Below are 23991 nucleotides of genomic sequence, written 5' to 3'. Positions count from 1 at the left end.
CTTGTCACATGCTGTCATGCAAGTTACACCCGAGAGGAAATGACCGTTAAAAATAAAAGTACGCTTGTGGCACTTGGTCCCCTCCAGACGTTATCCCCGAGGTTAAACAAGTGGATACAATTAGCTGCTGTCCACAGAAGCTGCAGGGAAGGAGAAGCCGAGATCTGGGCCCCACAGCAACGTGTCCTTCCTGTTAGCAAGGAGTGTTGTTCCTGGAGTTTGGGGAAATTAGGAGGAGCTGTTATGGCCAGTGGCATCAGGAGAGTGCTGGTGAAGAGCTGTAGTGCTGCTGGAGCAGCATTCTTCTTAGAGAAGAGGGTTTGTTTGTTGATACCTTTCCTCGTGAGGACTGGTGTGAGAGGCACAGGAGGATATCAGCTCATCAGTGATTGATAATTTACTGTAGTTTGTCGGTTGTGGCAGGGAGTGTGGCAATGATTTCTGTGCGCTCCTCCCCAAAGCATACTGAAGTAGTTCAAGGGAGTCATGTCCAGCTTTGTGGATGGTTGGAGTGGACTGATTTCTCTGATTACATCAGGAGAGCTTCCTCAAGGATTGCAAGTGGTGATGTCCCAGAATTCATATGGGTAGTAATGCAGAAACAAAGACTCTGAAGAGGAAGGGGCAATGATAGTCCGCAATGAGAAAAGGAAATATGTACGATTAGGAGCAATTTCAAATCTGTTTTTAAAAACTGAAAGTACTAAGGTGATAGAGATAGGGGTGCTATCACAGTGCTCCAGAACACAATGCTCCAGAGCAGATTGATTTAGTCAAGCTAAAGTCTGGATTTTGTCTCAGAAGAAAGAGGCTCACAGCATCAGCTGAAGGAAAAATGTGACTTACCCTGTTGAGAAACATAATGAAGGAAACTGTAATTATATGGAAAGTGTGCTCCAGAATTCAAACTGCAGTGTGACCTGCTGTGATGCTTATATACCAGATTTGTGCTGGTGCTAGAAGATCTTCACAGCCGATGCATACAAATCACAGGTGCTGTTTCAAGACATTTGTATGGAACTTTACCAACTGGGTGAGGCAGTAAAGAATTTGAGGATTTCATGATACATTTTTATTCTCATCTCTTTCAGATTGTATGAGAAATAAAAGAACAGAGTAGTAACAACTTGTCAAACCAGGAAGCTCTGTGAGAAACTGCTGTTTCCAGTACAGTTATAAAAAGCTTGTAATAAAAGAAAGGAAGTTTCCCAGAAGGTATTTGGGGATGTCTGAAACTGTGATATCATCATCCAGAGATACAAGAAAGAAACATGAGGGTTTTGCTTATCTAGGCTCAGATCCATAAAATCTGTTAAAAGCTGTGCCTTGTGTTTTTTCTGCAGGGCACAGAGTTGAAAAGTTTGAGCACTGAAAAAGACTGTTAATCACAAAGTTACATTTACCTGCTGTAAAATTTTCCTATACGGGACAAGTCTTGCTAATAGTGCCAGTTTCTGTCAGAATGTTAAAACAAACTTCCCCTCTGTTCAATTCTCATGTATTTTATCTTACAAATACCAGTAGCCACATGGGAAATGCTGTGTATTTCATTTGCGTGTCTGGTAATTCCACTTTGACAGGAATTTTTGGTACACTGAATGACTGAACGTAAGTAGAACAATAATTATGTAGGTTTCTTTTCAGTCATGCATGTTCTTCTCATCAAATATGAAAAATAGCAGATGAAAAAGTATAACTTGAAGGATCTAGATTGCAAACTGACTTGACAGGTGTTGAACTATAAAGTTAGAAATTGATGTGGAAGGACTTACATCAACTTAAATAAAATGCATCCGTGTGTGTACCCAAGCATGTGTATGTACATACATCCCCCAGAGATGTTAGGTAGACATGTTATATACTGAATTTGGTCTTTGAATCACAGCTACTGAGATCAGCATGGGAATCTTATCAGCATTAGGGTTCTGGTAAAACACATCTGCTTAGATTGAAACTTTTACCAACCATAAAATATGAATCCAGGTGCCTGAATTAAGGAGAGTAAACAGAAGGTTACTCAGAGCAGTTCCTTCAACACAGTCAGGTGCATCAATTGTTATAGTCCAGTCCTACTTATGTTGCCTTTGCTGCTGCTGCTGAGCTCTGGTGTTTGAGGAGTGTTTGGAGCACTCCAAAATATGTTTGGTCAGTTTCTCCAGTGGCAGTTCTTTTCTACCTCAAGAGGAACAGTTGGCAAGTTTAAGCAAAGAGACTAGGAACTTGTTAAGCGTGCTGTGGTGGCTGTGGGTTGAGTTCAGTCTATGTATAGGTGCACAACAAGGGAAAACAGTACACTGAAAGCTATGATATACATTCATGGAATTCAGTCATAAGCTGACAGCAATGCAATAGTGTCAGTGAGCCTCAAAGCTTTTCAAGTACTACTGTGGACCTTTGTAATTCAGTTAAAATTTTGTATTTTTCCTGAATCTTGTGCACAGTTGCAGTACTTTTGATTGGGACTGACAGATAATGATCATAATATACAGGCAGGTCTATGCATAATAGTGACATTTGCTATTTTTACCAGGCTGGCTCTGAACTACCTGATCAATTATTGTATTTCAAAGTGATTTATTTAGGACTTTCTAATCTTGATTGCGTTGCTGCTTCCAATAGCAACAAAAGCAGTCTTCTATAGACTCCACTCCTTCAGGTATTTTATCTTTTGAATTGCTGCACAAATAATTCTAGCCATTAAAAAACCAAGCATGGAAAACCAACAAAACACAAAACCAAACAATACAACTACATTCATTTCAGTGTTTATTGCAGTGGACTACTATAGATAGCATTGTCTTCAATGGGATTATTCAGAACATGATAATGTGTGTATACATACATGCATACTTTTGTGAGTGTGCATGTCTGTAGGGTTCTTCATCCTAACAACTGGATAATCCAAAATCCCTTTATAAGCTGTGCTTGCTTTCTTACAAAAGCAGTTTAAAATAGATTAGGGGCTGATAATCGGAATATATTTTAACATATCTTTTAATCTACTCTCAAGTGGATTAAAGTACCTTTTATATGATTAAAATAGTTTTACAATTCAAAGATAATTACACAAGTATTTTAAAATATGTGTAACTTAATTATTTTTCAACAAATTATTTACCTTTAGGGTATCAGCATAGAAAACACAACCAGTTTTTAGACCAATTCCTTGCATGTGCTTATCAGACATTAATAATACACTAAATAAATTTAGAGTATCTTTCTCTGCACAGTTTTTTACTCTATGAACAGAAAATGAATATGTTATCTTGTATAGTAAGGTTGATTAATAGGGCTAAGTGAATAGATCATTTGGATTTATTGTTCTCTTATCAAAACAGTAAACACATTTAAATTGAACATGCTGTGAAGTTCACATTCTCTTGGTACTTCCTAGTTAATTGACAGGAGTATCACAGCAGTCTTCTCTTCTGAGGAATGACCCTTACCCTGTGAATAGTTTTATGGAAGCAATAGGATTACTCTGAGATAAGTAGTTACCCAGTGTAAGGAAGATGAAGAGCTCTGTATCCCATATATGTTTGGTTGGCTCATGGTTGAGTCCTGAGAAGCTCTGATGTGGCTAGGAGAAGGAAAAGACAGCCTCCTCATCCCCTTTCTGAATGCCCTGCAGGGAACTGATCAGAATAGCTTTCCTCTGAGAAAAGGAGCAGGGCACGAGGGCAGGGATCTGTCTGCCTCTTACTGAGCCCCGGCCACTGCATTGAGCCAGCTGCATGTAGAAGAGTCTCCTGCAGCTCCACAGACAGTGGCAAATTGCATCTGCCCCCACCATCACAGTCATGGCATTCTAGATAGGTTGATGTGATGGGTTCCCAGCCCAGTGTGAGGACAAAAATTTAAAAAGAGAATCACTGCATTTAACAGGGAATCACTGCATTATTGCTAATGCCTTTGGGATTCAGTGTAACAACATTAATCATGTCCTTTGCTATTCATGTATCTGTACTGTGTAATTCCTCAGGAATGCCATTGTTTTTTTGGCATTAATTAATGTTGACTGTTTGTTACAAAGTATCACCATAGAAGGGCTGTAATTATTCTGCTGCAGAAATAGGCTTCAGAGAATGGGACAGCTCTTTTAACTTTCATTCCAGCATGTGTAAAATCTCCCTTTAAATTGGAAGCAATTCAGTGATTGGGGATTCTGTATAACTAAGTAGGATATGAGAGAAGCCTCATCTTCTCCCCTTCTGCTCTGAGAAGGTCCTATTGTAGTGAGAGGCAGTGAGCCTTTTAATGAAACTACCTTGACTGATTCATCACACATTGCTGTCTAAAACTCATCCCCTTTGTTTACACTTGTGGTTGTCTTTTGCGCAAACACTCCTACAGGAAATGTTCAGGATGAGTATTCCAACACCTGCCATGTAAAATAGGGACATTCCATTCTGCTCAGCAAAAAGAAAAACGAGTTGCAGATAGACAGAAACTTTGGGTGAAGGATGCAACTTGTGAAGGTGCATGAGATACTCCACAGAAGAGTAGGAGAAGTGTTAGGAGGAGCCAGAAGATTGTTGTGCTTTACAAAATATTAGCATAGAAATAGAGTAGAAAGAGGAAAATAGGCAAGTTAAAAAAAAAAACCCCAAAAATGTATAAAACCTGTGTGTTGGTACAAATTTAGGGTCTATTGTAGTTTGCAAGGCTCTGCACTCTGTTATTTTTATTTGATGACACAACTGAGTATATTTGTGGCTTCCACTGTATTGCTCTCTTTGGTATTAGGAACTCCTATCACTCTAATGACGGGCAACCTTCTTAAAGGTTTTTCTTTCTTCACATTGTCGCCAGTAGAGGAAAAGCATGAGCTTCACAGAGCAAGCACACAGTCATAAGTGTATGTTACCTCAGGGTGCATGTATTCTCTGAAGATATATTACTCTTGGTGTTTTCCTTCAGGTTGCATCTCACTTTTCTTCCCCTTTACCAAGACAAAACCTAGCATCCATACTTCACCATGGTGGGGGGTTAGCCTACGCCAGCAGTCAGACTCCCATCCAGGCACTCACTGACTTCTTCCATCTCAGCTATAGAAAGTAGAGAGGAACAAGGAGCACGAAAACTCATGGACTGGGATAAGAGAGAAGGATTGCTTACCAAGTACCATCATGGGCAAAATAGATTTATCCTGGGGAAAATCAACTTAGTCTAATGCCAGTCAAGATAGATACTTGCTAGTTCAAGCGGTGAGCAAAAAAAGAACAGGTATTCAAGGAATACCTCCTCATGCTTTTTCCAGGCTGTATGTCACTTCTGAATCTTCCCAGCCCAAGCAGCACAGCAGCAGCTCCTGTGTCCTGCTCCTTCCTCCTCACGCTTTGTGCCTGCTGTGCCCTAGGTCATCTCCACAGGCTGCAGTTCCCTCAGGAGTGTCTGCCATGTGGATAACTGCTCCACCCTGGGCTGCTTTCTCTTTCTCCTTTCACTTCTCTTCCTCCTCTCTCACCTTGGTGTTTCCTGTGCAGTTTCTCACTCCCTTTCTTCTCTTCTCCTCTTGCCCTACAGCCTTTTCTGCCCTTGAACCTTTCTTCTTGGAGGCACCACGGTCCTGGCTGGGTCCATCGGAGCCGGCTGGAGCTGAGTGTGTGTGGCAGGGCACAGCCCCTGGTGTCCCCTGGCTGAGCCCCTGCAGTCCTGGCTGCTGGTCCTAGGCACTGACACTGAGACCAGCTCCATGGTTTCTTTTGTCTTTGAGTAGATACTTGAATGTTTTGGTTGACAGCCATGCCATCCTCTTTTGAGTTAGCCAGGCAGAGAGTCCTCCAGAGAATCTTGACAGGTCTTAAACAAGCGGAAAGTTGCTGCGGATAATGGACAGGTATTTTTCCTGGGAGTCAAGATGGTGGGTGACTCTTAAAGGATCAGAGTGGTATTTGAAAGCCAACAGCTTGGAAGGGATTTACGGATCAGATACTGAAGAGGTTTAAGAGGGGGCAGTGAAGCATAGAGTCAAGAGAGGGGCTAGGACAAGGTGGAGACAAAACTGTAGAGGAAATCAGGGCTTTCTGTTCCTGCTGCCTCAGTCAGGAAACGTGAGCCATGAGTACTGCCTTTGGCAGAGGCAGCAGAAGCAGCTGCTTAGCCTAGCCCAAGCCCAGCCCCATCATATCACTGATGACACAGGAAGAGTAGGCAGGATATTTTTCTGAGTATTATTGAGATTCATGACATAATAAGGTGTAGCTTGAAAAGTTCATCAGAATTTGGTCCTGACATTCGGAGCTGATAAATTCAGTAAATGTCAGACTGAGCAATCATCATCAATACCTTATATGGTGGAACAAGCAGAGGTGCAGCATTTTCATAACAAATTTGACTCCTGTTTTCATAATGAGACTTTAAAAAATTTAAAACTACATCTTTTCCTCTAAAGAAGTTGTACTTGTTCATTGCATCCCCAAATAGTTTGCAATTTTCAGTTTTCAGTTGAGTTACAGGTGAATATTTTAAATTTGCACATAGATGGCATTGAAAATGTAACCTGAAAAAGAAAAAGAAAAGTAAACCTGTGATTGTCTGAAAGTAATTGCAGTGGGATAATATGTGCATGTATCTTCAACCTGAGCAACAGCTAACTATCATAGGTTTTGTGATGGCAGAAATCTCTAATCTGAAACAACAGGCACATTCTGCGCCTTTGTTTGCAAACATGCAACATCCAAAGAGCACTGATAAACATCAGTAGAGGTTTGATCATGACTCATTAGAGCTTGTTCCTTCAATCTCTTAGGACACAAAGGTTTTTGTTTGCTGCATAGAATTGATCATTTTTCAATTAGCTTTTGAAATATGATTGTCCCAGTAATTCCAAAGTGTGGTATGCCTTTCTACTACAGAAAATTTCTCAGGGAAAAACAGACATGGAAAAAACTAATCCTTGAGGCACATGAAGACTCTCCTGCAGTTATTTCTAGAACTGGGTAATTGAGATAATACTGGGTATTCGTCACTAATAAAAATGGATGCATTTCCGTTAGATGAGTGAAATTATCCTGATTTAATTAGGTAGTGATCTGGCTTGTGCATGTTTACAGCCTTTATCCAATTTGCTAGCAAAGGTTAGTATCTTCTGATATTAGTTACAGTGTCAAAGAAAGCACAGATCCCAGACCCTGCCTTATGTTTCTTACAAGTGGCTGACCAGGTGAATGAAATAATTTTCCAAAAACAAGGCCTGATGGTTTTTGACTGGGTTTGCCTGCATCACAAAATTTTAAGCTGCTGCATTTGATATTCTTTATTTAAAGTTCATAATAATAAGCCTATGTTGTGATTTTGGCTTCTGCTCTAACTTGCTGAGCATTTAAAAACAGGGAATCACAAATAGCAAACAGTCTTTCTACATCCAAGTGCCCTTTTTTACAGACACAAAACTTTGGGTTGTTCTTCCAGATAATTTTGAACTGAAATCTGTTAATGCTGATCATAGAAAGTAATGAGTGTAATCAACAGTCCAACCTGAATACTGGAAAACAGTTTATATGGACTAACCCTGAATTTCCTGGAAGAGGAGATACGGCACTTTTTTCCCTCCAGTTGCTCTTCTTCTTTCTAACACCTTTTAAATTTACACTTTCCCAGTTCACTTTTCTGCAGCATGTTTTATTTTTTGTGTGTGAAGAGAACTTCTGTAAATGATATTCATTTTTTGAGTCCTATGGGTAGAGAGGGAGATATACCAGTTTCCATTTTCAAATATTTTCTTTTTTTACCTGTGGGTGGAAGAAAACTCTGAATTTAGAACCTGAAGACATTGCTTGAATCTTGAAATGAGCAGAGCAGAATTTTGTTATGCTGAGCTTCAGAAAGAAAGTTGAAACAAAACCAGCATCAGTTGTTGGAAAAAATATTCTTGATATGTTTGGTAACTGCCTGAATGAGTTTACAAATGAATGGGATACATAAATGTCACCAGAAAGGGACTTGCCAGGGTCTACTGACTAATACTTCAGTTCTTTAAATAATTTTTGTATTTGATACTGTGTCAACATGGAATAAAAAAGAAAAAAAATGGCCTAAATTCAGTGAAACAACTAAGTTCTTATTTAAAATAACCATATTCCTAAATGTTGTTGGCATGTTCTTCATGTCTTCAAGACTGATCCAAAGACTTTTAGGATTTGGTAAAAAAATGGCACAGAGTGACCAGATATTGCATACATTAATTCTGCTGATGACTGAAACCTGCAGAGCTGTAGCCCAAGTTCTTACAAATTTCTGAACTGCAAAAAAACCTGTATAAATACAGGAGGTTTCAATATAGTTTGTGTATTTCTTTTAAAGTCCAAACTGTATTATACCAGTTGCCAAAATGATCAGTTCCCAATATTTTTCTGGGGAAGTAAAGGAAATAGAAGGCATCAGCTAGCAGGAAATGGAGTTCACCTCCTTCCTTCAGAGGTGATAATAATTTAATACTGTCAGAGCATCCATAATTTCTTGGTAAAATCTCCGTAATTGGGATCTTTAAATAAAAGCTGATTGCTTTATGAGCTGGCTGTATACAGAAATTGCCTTGTTTTATCAGAGGTCAGGTGAGAGCTTCCAAACTTAATATCTATATATTATGTAATATTTTCTATATAAAGGCTCAGGAAACATTACAAGAAAGGAATAATTTTGTATTAAGTTACTTCACAATATCTCCAAAGCCTACCCTAAAAATGCATCCAACTTAACCAATATTATCAAGCCGAATGTTTAGAGCTATTTTTATACCCATGTTCAGATATAATTCCTTTCAGTAGTGTGCTTTGACTGTTTACTTGCAACATCCCCAAGTCCACAGAGATGAACAAAAGCAACCAACCTCAAGTTATCCTTCCTCCCTTTTCTTTTTCATGCCATGCCCTTCTCCAAGATGATTTTGGTTGCTAACAACAGGATTGGAGGACACCCTGCTACGTGGTTTATGGAAAAGGCCGATGTCACCAGCATACACAGAACTGCAGTTTCATGAGCTAAAGCCAATTGCATGCAGAAAATAAACTTCTTTCTCCATTTGTTTTCTTTCTTATTGCAGCATCTTCTTGTAACTGCCTGTTCCGCAAATATAATTTTCAAGTTGACAGTATCCTTCTAATTTGGAATGCAGGGGATTTCTAGTATTTGGTTTTGAGTCTGCTGGTTCATTCTTTTCACATTACTAAGATTGTCAAAACATGAATAAGATAAAATAGTTTCTTCAGCTGTGGAAATGTCACGGAAGATTGTATTTGAACTATAACAAAACAGAAATAAGAATCAGAATTATGATTATTACACTGTTTTAGTGCTAAACTTTCATCTAAAGGTAATTTCTGTCCTATTCAGTAAATACTATACAACAAGTTTTGCCAAGTGAACTTTTTCCCTCTATAACAATAAATAAAATTAAATTTGCCATTTAAGCAGTTTTTCTGTTTGAAACAGGTCATTGTGCCTGTTAAAACGAATTATAAAAATGCACTTCACCATGGAAGGCCAGAACAATAGCCGGTGAGAATACAAAGTACCATGTGGTTTAAAGTTAAGAGCAAAAACTGCTATGTATTTTTCTTAGTTGGACAGCATTCTTTTGAAGTTGTCCAGGGATTTAGAAATATACTTTTGCTATTTTTTAAAGTATATTGATTAATCTTTATACTACTGTTAATCAACCTCAGATAATTCAACTAGAAACCATACATTAACTTGATAAGGACATTGGTTCATTTCCATTCATTCTAGCAACATCCTGTCCATTTTATATTAATAGTTGGTGTTATGTCCTATGCACGTATTTAAGTCAATGTTTATTAAATTATTTTTTCAGATTATGACAGGGGATTTACTTGTTTGCCTGCCACCTTGTCTTGATAACTGCATATTGATTTCTTCTTTATATATAGGATATGATGCTTCAGCTGTTTCGGGGACTGGATTTTCTGCATTCTCATCGTGTGGTGCATCGGGATCTGAAACCCCAGAATATCCTTGTAACCAGCAACGGGCAGATAAAGCTAGCTGACTTTGGCCTCGCACGAATCTACAGTTTTCAGATGGCTCTTACCTCAGTGGTGAGTTTCTGAAGGCTTTTGTTTTTCTGTTAGCATAGCAGTGTGAACCATGTCTGCAACTGAAGTTACTTGTGTCTCTGAAAACAATTGCTTTCCAGCTTTTCCAGGATTGAATTTGTGGTGATTATCTTATAATCAGGTAATCAGTTACTGACTACTGGCTCTAATTCCATCATGACTGATTACAGAGGGATAAGTATGTGCTAGTTTTCTGAAACTCCCATCTGTTAAGCTTCTGTAGTGATACTGTCTTCCTGTGTAAATTAAGTCAGACAGGTATGGTTAAAGTTTCTGAAGTATCCATTTTGAGATAAAGCTCTTGCTGAATCCCAGGTATTTTGCCTGAAAAAAACCCACAGATACTTGTGAAAATGCCACGCCATCGTGCTCTGATTTTCCACCTCTGTGAATATGCATTCAGTGCTTCCTTCCATATGTTACTGAATTATTCCGAATAGGGTTGCGCTGGAGGAAGCTCAGGTGGACCTGAGAGCCAAAATCACAGCTGTTTCCCAAGCCAGATGCTAAAGAGGACCCCAAGTATCACCAGGTCTCCTGCCACTGTTGCCCCTCTCCCACCAGCTCTCTTGGTTGTCCTTGGCTCAGACATGAGCTCACTTTTAGATTTAGCTCTCTCCTCCATTAATGCTGGAGAAACCCTGCCAGCTCCTTGCTTTTTGACCCCATTTCCACGCTTGCTGGCCCTGCCCCCAGAATCAGCTGCTGTAGCTTGGCTCAGCATCTCTGGAGCATATTGAGGAGCTGCCATGCTGTGTGCATGTTTGGTATCTCTAGGGTTTGTTGCCTGTTCATGATTTTTTTGTTTTCTTTTTCTATTCTGAGTATCCCAACTGCCGTGACAGTAGCTCTCATAATAAAGACAGAAAAGGCAGAACTGCTGAAAAGAGAAACTGAAAGGATCCACTTTGCATTTTACACCATACTGTAAAATTACCTGGCTCATGTTGACAAGAATTCGTTCTCATTGTTAGTTTGTGCAAGGGTCTTCCCATTGTGTGTGATGTAACTATGGCCATCTGGCTTCAGAGTGAACAAAGACAGGAAGCAGCAGAAAATTACATCATCTTGGGGAAGAATCCTTGTCACATAAAACAGATGTAAACCTGTGTTTTAGGGCTAGTTTTTTTCATTGCCTGTAGGATGTAGTCTAGTCCGAAGGTGAAAGAATCTGGCTGGGAAGATTGGTAGTGTAACTCACAGCAGAAGAAAAGAACAGAAAGGTTCTTCCTGAATTTCTTATATTTTGTTTCCCAGCTACCACTCAGTAGCAGCTTCAAGGAGTGTTTCTGTTGATGCATAAAATCATTTCAGCTAAAATTGCAGAATGCCACAAGGTTTGCAGAAGGACATATTTGAAAATTTCCTCATTTCATATGCATGAAATGAGGAAAAAATACCTACAGAACTGAGCAGGCGTTTTTCCATGACCATGTAACCTTCTTAGGAAGGAAGTTTAAAACACCCAGAAATCCACCACAGCAAAAGAGAACGCTGCCAGGATTGCTTTGTAAAGTATGTGCATTTGCTCAAATATCTAATACTTGCCTGCTAGAAATCATGTGTTAAAACCCATGAGCTGGTACTCTTGGTGCTGCTGTGAACAAGAGATGTTTGGCCTTAGGGATTATCCACATTCAAGTTTATACTATGTTCAGATAAGCATCCAAGTGTCATTGCAGCTAAGCTAAAGAATATTAAAATAGTTGAATTATTCTGTGATCAGGGATAAATCAAGTATATGTGCATAGATGTAAGTAAAAAAGAGGCAAAACCGGCTATGACATTGGTATTCTTAAGTTGAAAAATTAATAGTTTCAAAGTTAGTTAAAAGTTAATAAGTATTTTAAAACAGTTTTCAACATCTTCGAAATAAACTTGTGTCTGAGTACATAGCAAACTATAGGGGTGTGTTGCTTAGATGTGATAAATGTGGTATGGTTTTAAATGTCAGTCTTCACTGCTCCTACAAAGTGATTGCAGGTTAGAAACTTGTATTAAATGTGTTTTTGCTGTCAATTTTCCTTTTCTGATTTTAACTTCCACCTTTGCCTAGCTGCTTAGGTGTGTAAATGCTGCTTTGTTTTTACCTCTGTTTTTACCATTGAAACCTAGTAGAGGAAACACAGCTAAACAAAGCAGCTCCAACCCCCTAAACTTCTGTTTTTTAAACATAAAGACATTCTTGACTTTACTATCACAAAAATAGTCTAAATTGCAGATAGTCATCAGACAGGGAGTAAACTTTCATGGGCTTCAGCAAGACCAACTTGTTTTGAAGCATTTGCAGAAAAAATGTGTTGCATTATAAAAGACAGAATATACATATATCAATTAATAAAAGTCAGAGCTTGCAAAGATTTGCTTTGGGTAGTGATAGTGCAGACAGCCCAGTGATAAAAGACTATCACTGTGATCAATACAAGGGCTCTGCAGTGTTTCCTTCAGAGGAGAAGCTTGCTGCAAGATAAACTTCAAGAATCATCTTTTGAAGTATCAGACCATTCCCAAATGCATCCTCATTCATTGCTCACAAAGAACCTCTTCAGATGGGACAAAAAGAGCTTGCCATGAAAGTAGCCCAGTAAAAACTGATCCAGCCCAAGTGCTGTGGGTGCAGCAAGTGGTAACTTCAAAGCAGTCTCTCTCTAACAGCTGGTTATTTACACAATGCTGAAGAATCCTTCTGGCAGACCGGTAGTGCAGGCATATTGCTGTCATTTAAAGAAACCTCTTGATATTTCTGTCAGTGAATGAATGAATTAATGAATTAAAGATTGAAACTAAGGTTACCCGGGCTGGGGGGGCCAGGGTGGAGATCACTGCTCCCAGCCGTGTTCAGCCTGAGAGCTGATACGAGGCTGGAATAACAGCACTAGGAAGAATGAGGCTGGGCGGGGGTGTCTGAGCTGGTGGAGGGCAGGGCATGCTTTTGGTTTCGTGCAAAGTTAGACTCTTTTCCAAGTGTTGGTCTTGGCCCTTGGGGAAATTTTGAATAGCCTTGTGATAACAGAGAAGCTCCATAGGACAGAGGAGGTAGATTGATGTGACTGTAATTTTAGAGTTGGATAGCAAAAGCTAATGAACTGTCACATTTTTCCTGGTGCAGAAAAATGGGTGCTCAGTGCTAACTTCCTCTGAGCAAAGGAGCAATTGGGTGTCTGGAAAATCTGAAGTTGTGTTATCAAAAAGGAATAATCCATTTATCTATTTCTGATGACTTTTGACCGCATTGAAGAAAGGAAATGAAGCTGAATCATGGCATATAGGAATGTTAAGTGAGATAAGTGCATGCAGTTGTGATCAGAGCATCTAGGTGGAGCTGGGGCTATCCAGCTCTTAAAACCTGGCCTGTATCAGGATCTTGAGTGAAACTGAAAAATGTTAGTGTTTGTAACACACTAATAATACTTTATTTGAAAACATGCATGCTTTACCTTAGATGTCAGCACACTGAAGGGTTTTTTTTCCCATGATATGCCAACAAAATTGGTTTATGTCTTCCTTTTTTAAAAAAAAACCACTTTTTTTCAGATTTACCCAACACAGAAGGGAGAGTAGATCACTTTTTCTACTGATGCTGTAAGTTGTTGAGTACTAGACCCAACTAAATACATTTTCTGAAAAGAGAGGACGCAAAATATTCTGCAGTTACTTTCAGTACATAATTTTAGATTATGCTAGTATTTTATTTGAGTATTTCTTCAGGATAAAAACTTTCCATCCATTTCTGGCAGTCACTTCAGCGCAAATGGTTTACATGTCACATCATGCAAGAACTTGGATTTCATTTTGTTGGTATAGTAGCAAGGGAGCATAAAATAATTTTCACTAACGGGGCTTACTCTCTAAAAACAAATATGTAAGTTAGTTACAGCAACAAACCCAAAAAATGACAGAAGAACTCTCTTCCAAAAAGAAATGAGTACTTCTCTGTTTCCTTCCCACTGTTGCATCGTAGTTTTCCAGTAAATGCTCTCCATTAGTAAATAATGTAAATGTAAATGGTTGTCTGAGGCAATATGATTGATGAGAGCACAGACAAATTTTTTTTTTCTTTGCCTCATTTTTTGTCATCTTTTTCCTCTTTTTAATGGCCACCTCTTCCAAGTCTTTTGCAGTACAGCTTTAACCTGAGATCCATTGAGGATCCCTAAATGGATCTGATTCAGCAATCTATTTAAAGCTCCCAGTTACCATCAGACATCGGAGGACACCTATGGAAATTAAGCAACCACCTGCCACTGGTTAAACTAAGTGTAAAGAGTGTCCTAATGAAATCAGTACACTGAGACTTGATTTTATCTTGTGCATGGTTTAAGAAGGTCATAACTCTTTCCCCTCTGACTGGTGGAAGTTGCACTGTTTTGATGTGCCCTTCCCTTCAGTGTCGTGGGGAAGCATGTCACCTGACGTCTGGGCCCTCATCCTCAGTTCTTTCATTATGGTGCATTTGTCTAGTCCCTGAAAAGGAAAATGAGACACAGACAGGCATCCAGTGGATCAAAATAAGTGGGTTTGGGCTTTTCAGTGCTGCTTCTGGGAGTTTGTGGCTATTTAGAAGTGCAGTAAGATCAAAATTGTTGTCTTATTTAAGGAAAATCTCTCTTCCCTACTAATACACAGTTCTGCATGAAAAGTCTATGTGTCTGGCTTTGTGAAAAAATTTGTGAATTTTTCAGATATTTTAACATCTGGTGGGATCTTTATTGCATCCTCCCAACACCCTCTAGGAAGGTTATTTCCATCACATAAAATGAGTCATTTATCTCTGGAGTCATCTTAAGAACAAAAATCATTATCAGCATGTTGACTGTAAGGTCTGCAGATAACCAAAAACATTTTAAGATATATTTATGATGCCTTTTGATGCCTTTTGATGAGATTTTCACTAAAAAAACCCAGATTTATATGAAAATAACGATGACAAAACAGATCATTCGGTGTCACAATATTAATCAAACGGCAGTATGGAAATACACATTAACAAAGTTAGGAAATTAGAAATTTCTTACTTATGTACATTATAATCATATAAGATAATTTTCAAAACCAACTTAATTTTTGTTGCTCATCAAAAGAACCTTTAAATTTTTAAGGCTTGTCTGGAAGAGTTGTGCTACCTGCTCTCACAGAGTCAGAGGGTTTATAACAAGGTTGGTAACTTCTAGAGACATGTTCTAGAAATAATCTACAGGTGCTGTTTCACAGTGTAAGTAGATGTAACATTTCTACTGCTGCTGAAAGGGTGGCCCTGCTTTTGACTGCACGCTTCCCTTTCTTTAGCATTACTGGTTGCTCCCTTGCAGTCTGACTGAAAATGAACCCTGTATAAAGTAGTTACTAATTTCCAGGTGGCTTAGTAGATGCAAATCACTGCATGGGCACAAGACTGAAAGCACTGACACACAGGGAGGGGGAGCAGAAGGATGGGGACATCCACTCCCTGGGCACCACCATCTGAGATTGGTGGGGTCAGTTATGGAACCACATCTGAAGTGTTCAGCTGAGGCCTCGAATAACCAAAGTAACTCAGAGGTGGAAATGTTTTTCAATACCTCGCAGTTCATGCTGATTTACCCTGTTCTGAAGGTGTTAGGTGAACCAGCCAGCTGGTTCATTTAAGGCTATTATTGTATCTGACTGTAACAAAACTTCTAAGGGCATCTGTATCAGTGTTTGAAGTGTGTTTTACCCCCACGGTGCCAAGACCTGCATTCGGCGCCCTGTGCTGTTCCTCTGCAGCTGATGCCAGGACTCACCCCTGAGACCTGTCAGGAATGCAGGGAATGCAGCCCTCTGCTCTGATTCAGACCCAGGTTTATCATGAACCACAAAAAGCCTATCTTTTAATCTTTCAAAGAAAGTAAATTATTTCACAGTAAACAAGCAAATTGGCTTCACATGAGAATATTTTCTGTGCCCTTTTCCAGAAAACCCCTTTCCAAAGCTGCAGAGATTAGAATATGTGATATGTGAGGACAGAGGTTGTCCACACTGAGCTGAGTTTTGCATGTTTTGCAACCCTGCAGCTGCACCAGTGCAAGCCTGCAGAATAAATTTACCTCATCCTGGTTAAAAGAAAAAAAAAAAGGAAAATAAGGGCAATTTTGAGCACAGTTTATATCAGAACAAAGGAGGTTTCTGCTGGGCTGGACCAAAGGTTGACTGTGTGCTCTATCAAAGGGTAATGTTTAAGAGAGGGTGCTCAGGAGGGAGAGAAGATAAAGCTCTCAACAATCAGAAATGTAGCAATTTCCAATTCTACAGCTTGTATCTAGATCATTGTCTAAAAAATTACTGAAGTACCCATCTTTCATAAACTAATCTGCTTGCTTTTTGAACCATTTCTACTTTGAGATGCTGTTTACTTCGGCACTGTGAGAAAAGCTTTTTGTTTTGTTTTAGATCTGACACCTGGTATTACTTAGGTTCCTCTTAATTCTGCTTTTCTGAGGCATTGCCTTTTCACCTCAGGGTGAAAATTGGTGTCATTTTGCAACAGCACAGTTCCACTGGTGCAAGAAAAATGTACTCAGTGGAAATAGGCCTTCACATGTTGATGTTAAGATAAAATAGCATTCTTCTCTTCTCTTCTCTTCTCTTCTCTTCTCTTCTCTTCTCTTCTCTTCTCTTCTCTTCTCTTCTCTTCTCTTCTCTTCTCTTCTCTTCTCTTCTCTTCTCTTTCACTTAATAAGACACAGTAGATGTGAGTAATGGTACAGTACTGCATTAGACATTTCAAAGAAATACCTGGTGAACAGACTTTAGGATGTAGAACTGACTTTATAAGGAACAGGCCATGCTCAGTCTGCTAAAAAAATCAGGGCAGAGGTTGTAAAAGAGAGAAAGGAAGGGAGAAAATCACTACTGCCTATTTTCTCTATGTTATAAAAGAGCATCCTGCTTTTGTGTGACCATACTTCTGTCTCCTGTTTTCAGATGTAAAAATATGTGGTGCATTTCCCCCACCCAGTGATTTACATCTTCTTTGTACTATTTTTCCGTTGATTTAAGTGGCTCTGTTTTTACATCTACTCCCAGAGATAATTGAGTGGGCTGGATTGTAAAAACAATTTGATTGTTTGACAAGGTCTCTCCCTGTGTATTTACAAAACTGTTCCCACATAATTTCAAACCATCCTGAAACACTAAAATACAGCCTGAGGTTATGTTCTTATCAGAGCACGCAGAATAAGCAGGCATGGGCCTGTTTGGTACTTGAATGTGAGACATCCAAAGCAAGAGGAGCAGACCAAGCAGCAAACTGTCCTTGGAGCTCCTGCTGCTCCAGAGTGAAGGCAGGTGTCTGTACAGTGCTGACAGAAATGCTCTTAGGGCTTAATGTGTAATAAAAATGAGTTGTTGGCACTTTTTTGCAGTGGCAGGGAAGTAACTGTAAATGTTCTCTTCAGGCTGGCCAAAGTCCTGCTGTAGGAGGCTTTTCTAATTGAGAATTCCCTTGTACAGGTACAGCCCAGGAAATTCCTCTTAGCCTAACAATATTTAGTACTTGTTCAGCATTGCTGGTGTGGAATTCTTGAGATCAGAAGAAGAGCTGAGAAATCATCTAGTCCAGTGAAACAAGTAAGATTGTTCTCTGTTGCATTTGTAATGTTTTGCCCATAACTTTAATGTGCCCAGAAATAGAGTTTTCATCACCTTCCCATGGGAGCCTGTTCAAAAGCCTCTATATAATCACTTTCAGATCACTTTTTCCTTGATGTCCAGCCTTCAATGTCCCATTCTTAATTTAACTCCATTATATTCCTTGTTATTGTAGGCTAAATGGTAGCAGATGACCAGTGCCGTGTATTTGCCTTAAAGAGGTCAGTTACCTATAGCTGTAATACATTCATCCTTGCAAAATGTGGTGAGATAACTAATTTGATAAATAGTGGAAGTATATTAGCCTCAGATTTTCCAGATTTCAGTAAATTACAGGTCACCAAAGAATTCAACTAGATTTCTCTAGATTTCCCATTTTCAGCATTTCAGTGGATAAATCCAGACAAAGATAGGTTAGACTAAAAGATTTACTGAGCTACAAGATTAATTCCTCAGCTTTGGGACCTTACAAATGGCTTGGTAGCAAGCTGCAGAGGTCATGTATGGACTATGAGTTATCATTTAGATGCAGGAAAAGAGCATATGAAAATGTAGACTGTTACATGTAGGATAATTTATAAGAAATAATAAAATACTGATGCCACAATGCAAATTAGTTGATCAAACCTCATCTAGAATACTGTAAGCTGCTCAGTTTCTCTGTGGCTGAGAGATGGTTTTGGACAGGACTAGTCATGGGGAAGGACAGATTTCTGTGTAACAATCAAGGGACACTCTGTCAGACAAGGAGAATCTGAATTACTTTAACAGAATGAATCATAACAGTAAATGCAATTGATGCCTAAAAATGTCATCAAGGACCCAGATAGTGAAAGCACGTTAAAAAAACCAGTGATGGCAAGAGAACTAGTTAGTTTAAAGTAACTTATATAACTTCAAATAAATAACCTTTGTCAGGAAGTTAGAAATCAAATAGGGAGATTCTGAAACATCCTACAGTAGGGCCACTGCAGGGAAGAAATATAAATAACTTTGAGAGGGAGCATGGCAAATTTCTGTGATGCAAGTTGGCAAATTTTGATAACTGTGGTAGTCTGTTCCAGTTCCAAATCTCTGTATTTGCCCCTTCAAGATTTGATGTGCATTATATAGCCAGCTTTTTCAGAAATGTACCTCATGAGCTCCACTCATCATGGAAAAAGCCATCAGCAGGCCAGAGGGATTGGCATAAATGTCAGAGCCAAATTCATTTTCCAAAGAAAGGACTCATGAAACTCTATTAGGATGAGACAGAGCAAATAAAGGAGATAGTCTTCAAAACCAGAGGAGGCTTACAATTTAAATATGGGCTATGAAAGAACAAAAACTTAAAATGAGGTGTAAAAGAGAGACCCTTCACTAAAGAAGCAAAAATACCACCTGAAAGTTTCACAGGTAGGGATGAAAGATGATCTGAAAGCAAGAATTGAATCCCTGTTGGGACAGCAAGTTGAAAAAATTCCAGATGGAATGGGAAGTCCGGTTACAATGTTCCCCATCTGGAAATGGGATGATCCTGGCAAGTCACATCAATAAATGACAACCAACCTGGTCAGACCTTCCATGAAACCAGGGATACCAGAAAAGCCTGGATAAACTTGGAAGTCATTAAAAAAAGCAACCTTCAGAAAGGACTTGAGCAGAAAAATCAGCACACACAAGTAAGCAGGAGCATAGACTACTGTGGAAGTAAACACCTGCACCTAAAAATGAATCCATCAGAAGATTGTTTATAATTTTGTTACTTTTTGTGCATCCTGTAGACTCACATTTTCCCAGCTCAAATAATATAAATGCCTAGTGAAGATCCCAGGGAAGCTCATTTCAGCATTGTACACTGTATGTATGGTGAGGAAAAGGAACAGAAAGGAGACTTCTGGTAACTTTTCTAAGCAGCCCAGCTCTGAAAGCACTTGAGCATTTATACTTGGCCTCAGCTGCTCAGGTCCATTATAAGGCCATGATGTAAAATGTCAAGGACAGCCATCAGTTCAAGCAGGATTGGGTACTGAAAGCTTCAGAGAGGAGGAAGAGAGAGACACTCAAGGACACTTGGATTCTTATGACACACAGATACCACAGAGGCTGACAGTGATGGGGGTTTGTAGTCAAGGTAAAGCAGAGAAGCCAAAAGGACTCTGGGGATTTTTAAGATTTGCCATGGAGATGGAATGTTTTCTTATTGAAAGGAATCAGAAGATGATACAGTTAGAATCTGCTTCTCTGAAACTCCGGAACAGTTATATGTTTAAAAGACAATGGAAAAAGAGATTCTGATCAGATAAACTACATTTCCTTGTAAGTAGTAAAAATACTAGTGTTTATAAAAAAGGAAAAAGTCATGTAAGTGCCAAGAATAAGAAATAATTCAGTGAAATAGAAGTGTCATGAAAGATGACTGCAGAATGCTTTTCAAAAGTGCAAAACCAGCCAGGACATCTTACTGTATATCAAAAACTCCCAATATAGTTCAGTAAATTACACCTGACTGGAAGCCAGACCTTGGAGGTACAAGCAAAGGTTTGAGGTTTTGTTTAGGTCTGTCAGAGGAGTGGTAGTAGTTGAAACTGATCTAATAAAATGCATAACTGCTTCTATGAAATATGCAAAACTGTCATAGGTTAGTTACTGAATGAGATGTGCTAAAAAATTGTGAGATTTGTTAAAGGAGATTTGAATAAGCAAGGAGATTTGAAGATAAAACTTACAAGGGTTCTAAAATGCACAAAGTTGTTGTATACTGCAGTAGTCTGTAGAATTCAAGTGTGAATCAGAACAGCTGAAGGACCAGATAAATTAACCACTGCATTGGATTTTGCTCTTTCTGTAATAAATGCAAGGAAAACTTGTTCTACAGATGCAGTCTATGAAAATACACATTAAACTTGTGATCAGCATGGAAGAGCTGATCTGTGGATAATTTGTTTGCAGTCAGCAAGCTGTTCTGCTCTCCAGGGCAACTGTCGTAATGACCTCGGCATCTTGGTAGTAGCTTTCCAGTAAAGAAGAAAAAATAATTTAAAAATGGAATGACTGCATACTATTTGAAGACTCAGTACATTTTTGCTTTTAAAGTTAAGAGTGATTTGAAACAGGCTCAGAGTTTTCATCATTTACTGGGCCTGAGTGACAAAGAACAGATGATAAAAAGCCAAAACAAGCTAGCATTAAGAAACATGATCAATTAATCTACTAAACACAGAAACAGAGGAAAACTGATGCAAAAAAAGGAGGGAAAACAACCTGCAAGTTCATGCTGATTGAGTTCTGAGGTCATGTTGTCGATTTAAACGAGGAATAACGGGAGTAGGGACTTTGTACGTAGGAAGCAGGAGATATTTTTTGATTTAACGGTGATATAGGTTGTACCGTGTGGGCCCTAAATGCAAGATTGTAACCATGGAAACCTGCCATGTCAACAGCTATTTCATTGTTCACTGGCAGGAAAGAAGAAATAAGTTTTGAAGAAATATATAGAGAAAGAGATGTGCTTTCAGCTAGTTCTTGGGTTTTACCCTTAGCTGTGATTCAGAAATGACTGCACCATATTTTTTATGGCTATTATCATCCAAAATTAATCCCCTTATCTTGTAAGAATTGTTTATTGCAGTGAGTAAATAGTACCCTTAATGCTGTACTACTTCCTTTTCACCTTAACTGTTCTAAGTATGTAGTGTCAAGCAAGTCCAAAGCATGGGGAAAAAAAGCACACTATCAAAAAACCTAGGAGGCAATTCAGAGCAGGAGTTCTTTGGCTGGGGCAGGAACAGTTGAGTAGGTAGTGGAAAAGACAGTCCACAGTATTTTTTTCTCCTGTACTGCACAGATTCTTCTGCTATACTTAGGGTAAATGACTTGGGTTTGGAAGAAACATTTTTAACAGCGTTATTCCTAGCACAAAGGATCTGAAAAAGCATATATTCTGTTCTGTGGAACAAAGGGAAGAATGCTTAGTGGACGATGAAATGCTTCCAAAAGAGATCTTTGACTTGGCACACACAATTTGTGAGTGGGGGAGTTTCCACTGAAGACAAGAAACTTGCAGCTCTACAGAACTGTCAACTCCACGGCCGCTCGCCTGTACTGGACATTAGAGAATATTTATTTATGCATTTCAACATTGCAAAATTATTTGAGCTGAAGAATTGTATAAGTTAGCAAGAGTTTTTAATTTTCAGTTTTAGAAATAGTTCTTATGAGTTCTTCTCCCTTCACCTGTTACTTTTCAAAACTCTTTCAGAGCTGTTTCTGTTCATATTGGTTACAAATTCTAGAGCTTACAGTTCCATGGAAGTACTGACTCAGAAATGCCACAAGTTTGGATGATGATCCTATCTTTACACCACTCAGCAAAATCCAGACATTTAATTAGTGTTACGTGAATCTCTACAGTATCTGCCCTGTCATTTGAGGACAGGACAGATTAAGCACCTTGGTGAAGTTCTGATTGCAAGTGCAACATTAAGTGGAACCATGAAAAATATATTGGCAAAAAAAACAAACAAACAAAAAAAAAAAAAAATCCTCAAAAGATTTTTATATTCTCTTTTCATGTAGTTTACAGAAGGATGAATGTGTATGGCTTATCCACTGGGGCAGCTGGAATGAACCTCTGCTCTATGAGAAGCTTCCAGACAAGAGCATTATGATACTCTTGAAAGTAAGATGAAAAGTTTTCTGGCATGTGGAATTTAAAATCATCTTTGGATAGCCCAGTGATGTTAGCAGATGATAGTAGTCTGTTAAAGATGAGATACAGACTATAAGGAGTGTGGAGAAACATCAGGTGATAACTACAGGTATCAGTGAAAGAAAAATTCAGCTATGCTTCTTAAACTGTTCCACATTTTTGGACCGGGAAATCCCTTTTTGACCTAGAGGAAGAGTTTCCTTTAGTGGAGGGAACAGAGAACATGGAAAACAAGTGCAGAATATGTACACCGTGGTTGTACAGCCACTCAGCAGCCTCCCAAAAGACAGATCCAACCTGCTACTGTTTCGCTGAGAGCCACAGTGCAGCGCACAGCTGCTGATGGGTTTGGAGCTCAGAGTGGGGAAACCCATCATGCTCAATGGCAGTGGCAGGCAAGTTTGTGAGACAGCTGAAGGTACACAAAGCAAGGAACCAAGAGGCCTGTCAGTAGCAGACATTGTAATGAGTTAATTCTTCACTAGTTACAGGATCCCAGGCAAGCTGCACACAAACATAAGAGAAAACTTATGTCAAGAATCTGCAGTTTTGAAGGTTTTCATACAAAACAAACGTTTAGCTGTGTACCTTTGTGCACCAGCACAAAAGGGATTGGAATCATCATCTAATACTCATTCTGATAGCATATAGAAATCATTGAACCTATAGTGTGCCTCAGCATTCATTTTGTATAGGTATGAGCTAATAATTTACATTTATGTCATTTACACTGCATGGACCACAGTTTGCCTTGCAGGAATCAGATGATGAGCTTTCCTCTTTCTGAGGAAATATTGGTGAAAGGAGCAATGGGAAGCAGTGCACAAATGCAGACACTTAAGTCACAGACATCAGCAGGAAAATGTACAGCAAAATGCTGAGAAAGCTGAGAGCTTCTGGGTGGAGTACTTGAAATAAGTCCTGGAGGAAAACTATATCCTCCTGTTTGATTTTTTCAGGAAAACAAGACTTTCTGCACCTTTTTTATTAAATAAAACATCCATGACTTCCATCACCATTTTACATCTTCTTGTCCCTCCTCATCTATACTGTAAAAATAACTAAGTCCCCTAATTTGATTAAATTTTCAGGCAAAAGATACTATAAATTAATATAGCCTGAGGATGTTGTGTCTGAAAAACGGGGGAAGTTTGTATATGTATGCATTGTGAAAAGACACATAGAGATTTTGAAATTTTTTTGATTAGTCGGGGGAAGAGGGATGTGAATATTTAAGGTGTTCTGTTGGAATCAAATTATAATCGAGCACACTTTCCTGTATTATGTTTTTAACATCTTCAGTGTGAATATTTGAGTTCATTTCTTCTAATATACTATAAGCATAATATCTACTTCTTATGTCCATTTGAGGCAGAGGAGTTTTGACTACCTTGCAGGAGTATTACTGATCACTTCAAAGAATGTGTTCCACCACTGGTGCTGTAATTCCATTCACAGTACATCTCAGAAAAAAAGATGTCGCTGATGCCTTTTAACCCTGTTTTATTTGTATGTACATCTTTCCACACAATTCTTCAGTTTGCTTCATATTGTATTTGTAAGGTCAGAAACAATCAGTTAATTCTTAAAATGCAAAAGAAGATGACTGAAAAATTT

General features: G+C 38.9%; 1 protein-coding gene across 2 annotated transcripts in view; it reads left to right on the top strand.

The window, feature by feature from the left end:
* Positions 1-23991, top strand: part of CDK6 (cyclin dependent kinase 6) — a 131461-nt gene that overhangs the window by 47052 nt on the left and 60418 nt on the right. For both annotated transcript variants that reach the window (XM_059481648.1, XM_059481639.1), the window contains exon 4: positions 9891-10058. In XM_059481648.1, coding sequence (XP_059337631.1) covers positions 9891-10058 — 168 coding nt within the window. The remainder of the gene's footprint in view (positions 1-9890; positions 10059-23991) is intronic.

This window comes from Ammospiza nelsoni, chromosome 1 (genome assembly GCF_027579445.1).
Source record: "Ammospiza nelsoni isolate bAmmNel1 chromosome 1, bAmmNel1.pri, whole genome shotgun sequence".
NCBI lineage: Eukaryota > Metazoa > Chordata > Aves > Passeriformes > Passerellidae > Ammospiza > Ammospiza nelsoni.
The sequence above is the reverse complement of the archived record's forward strand: the minus strand, read 5'-3'. Positions and strand labels throughout refer to the sequence as shown.